This window comes from Scylla paramamosain, chromosome 2 (genome assembly GCF_035594125.1).
Source record: "Scylla paramamosain isolate STU-SP2022 chromosome 2, ASM3559412v1, whole genome shotgun sequence".
Classification (NCBI taxonomy): domain Eukaryota; kingdom Metazoa; phylum Arthropoda; class Malacostraca; order Decapoda; family Portunidae; genus Scylla; species Scylla paramamosain.
The window spans coordinates 41,674,317-41,676,816 of record NC_087152.1 but is presented as its reverse complement, the minus strand read 5'-3'; the positions used below and the strand labels follow the sequence as shown (position 1 = coordinate 41,676,816).

General features: G+C 50.9%; 2 protein-coding genes across 4 annotated transcripts in view; both read right to left on the bottom strand.

Moving 5' to 3' along the window:
* The window catches only part of LOC135107517 (uncharacterized), a 70,519-nt gene that overhangs the window by 50,224 nt on the left and 17,795 nt on the right, over positions 1 to 2,500 (bottom strand). The window lies entirely within an intron of this gene.
* The window catches only part of LOC135115314 (uncharacterized), a 25,490-nt gene that overhangs the window by 21,243 nt on the left and 1,747 nt on the right, over positions 1 to 2,500 (bottom strand). For all 3 annotated transcript variants that reach the window (XM_064031951.1, XM_064031940.1, XM_064031930.1), the window contains exons 2-3: positions 2,365 to 2,500; positions 2,118 to 2,282 (exon numbers count right to left, since the gene is read on the bottom strand). The exon at positions 2,365 to 2,500 is cut by the window's right edge and continues 17 nt beyond it. In XM_064031951.1, the coding sequence (XP_063888021.1) occupies positions 2,118 to 2,282; positions 2,365 to 2,500 (301 nt within the window). The remainder of the gene's footprint in view (positions 1 to 2,117; positions 2,283 to 2,364) is intronic.

Genomic DNA, 2,500 nt, shown 5'->3' with positions numbered 1-2,500 from the left:
GGTTCTTGTTGGAAACTGGGACGCCCACGGTGCAGTCGTCCACATACTTCCAGCGATGGGGGGTGTCGGTGAGGGCGTTGCTGATGAGGAGGAGGAAGCATAGAGGACCCATCTTGGTCCCCCTGGGGGACTCCACATGTCAGCTGTTGGGAAATTGTGTGTGTGTGTGTGTGTGTGTGTGTGTGTGTGTGTGTGTGTGTGTGTGTGTGTGTGTGTGTGTGTGTTTGAGAGAGAGAGAGAGAGAGAGAGAGAGAGAGAGAGAGAGAGAGAGAGAGAGAGAGAGAGAGAGAGAGAGAGAGAGAGAGAGAGAGAGAGAGAGAGAGAGAGAGAGAGAGAGAGAGTGTGTGTGTGTGTGTGTGTGTGTGTGTGTGTGTGTGTGTGTGTGTGTGTGTGTGTGTGTGTGTGTGTGTGTGTGTGTGTGTGTTTGAGAGAGAGAGAGAGAGAGAGAGAGAGAGAGAGAGAGAGAGAGAGAGAGAGAGAGAGAGAGAGAGAGAGAGAGAGAGAGAGAGAGAGAGAGAGAGAGAGAGAGAGAGAGAGGGAGAGAGAGAGTGTGTGTGTGTGTGTGTGTGTGTTTGAGAGAGAGAGAGAGAGAGAGAGAGAGAGAGAGAGAGAGAGAGAGAGAGAGAGAGAGAGAGAGAGAGAGAGAGAGAGAGAGAGAGAGAGAGAGAGAGAGAGAGAGTGTGTGTGTGTGTGTGTGTGTGTGTGTGTGTGTGTGTGTGTGTGTGTGTGTGTGTGTGTGTGTGTGTGTGTGTGTGTGTGTGTGTGTGTGTGTGTGTGTTTGTTTGAGAGAGAGAGAGAGAAGAGAGAGAGAGAGAGAGAGAGAGAGAGAGAGAGAGAGAGAGAGTGTGTGTGTGTGTGTGTGTGTGTGTGTGTGTGTGTGTGTGTGTGTGTGTGTGTGTGTGTGTGTGTGTGTGTGTGTGTTTGAGAGAGAGAGAGAGAGAGAGAGAGAGAGAGAGAGAGAGAGAGAGAGAGAGAGAGTGTGTGTGTGTGTGTGTGTGTGTGTGTGTGTGTGTGTGTGTGTGTGTGTGTGTGTGTGTGTGTGTGTGTGTGTGTGTGTGTGTGTGTGTGTTTGAGAGAGAGAGAGAGAGAGAGAGAGAGAGAGAGTGTGTGTGTGTGTGTGTGTGTGTGTGTGTGTGTGTGTGTGTGTGTGTGTGTGTGTGTGTGTGTGTGTGTGTGTGTGTGTGTTTGAGAGAGAGAGAGAGAGAGAGAGAGAGAGAGAGAGAGTGTGTGTGTGTGTGTGTGTGTGTGTGTGTGTGTGTGTGTGTGTGTGTGTGTGTGTGTGTGTGTGTGTGTGTGTGTGTGTGTGTGTTTGAGAGAGAGAGAGAGAGAGAGAGAGAGAGAGAGAGAGTGTGTGTGTGTGTGTGTGTGTGTGTGTGTGTGTGTGTGTGTGTGTGTGTGTGTGTGTGTGTGTGTGTGTGTGTGTGTGTGTGTGTGTGTGTGTGTGTGTTTGAGAGAGAGAGAGAGAGAGAGAGAGAGAGAGAGAGAGAGAGAGAGAGAGAGAGAGAGAGAGAGAGAGAGAGAGAGAGAGAGAGAGAGAGAGAGAGAGAGAGTGTGTGTGTGTGTGTGTGTGTGTGTGTGTGTGTGTGTGTGTGTGTGTGTGTGTGTGTGTGTGTGTGTGTGTGTGTGTGTGTGTGTTTGAGAGAGAGAGAGAGAGAGAGAGAGAGAGAGAGAGAGAGAGAGTGTGTGTGTGTGTGTGTGTGTGTGTGTGTGTGTGTGTGTGTGTGTGTGTGTGTGTGTGTGTGTGTGTGTGTGTGTGTGTGTGTGTGTGTGTGTGTGTGTGTGTGTGTGTGTGTGTGAGAGAGAGAGAGAGAGAGAGAGAGAGAGAGAGAGAGAGAGAGAGAGAGAGAGAGAGAGAGAGAGAGAGAGAGAGAGAGAGAGAGAGAGAGAAATTGTTGTGAATTATCTTCTTCTTTTGCTAAGTTATATAAATAGATTATCTTTTTTCTTCCTCCTCCTCCTCATAATCCAACATTCTTCCTCCTCCTCCTCCTCCTAGAAATCCCAAACACTCTTCCTCCTCCTCCTCTTCCTCCTACAAATCCCACTGTTCCTCCTCCTCCTCCTATTCAAATCATCTTCCTCCACCTCCACCTCCACTACCACCACCACTACCTCACCTGCCTCAAACACACACTGGGGCTGTCCTCCTCTGCATAGTCTAGCAGGCTGGCACCCCCAGGGGACAGCCATGGGCACACTACCACTTGAGGTAATTCCCTGCTGTGTGGAGTCTTGGTGCCCGGCTGCCCTGAGAGCCCCTGGTCAAATGCATACACGTGGCCCTGTGGGAGAGAGGTCAAGTCAGGTCAGGTTAAATTAGGTCTCCTTTCCCTCTCTCTCTCTCTCTCTCTCTCTCGCTCTTACCTGCGAGGGGATGTAGACCAGGGTATGACCTCTCCCGCAGGCGACCTGGCCGACCTCTGAGCCACACAGGTCAAGCACAGTGCGAGGAATGGGGCAGTTATCTGTCGTGCCGTGACCAAGCTGCCCACAGCGTCCA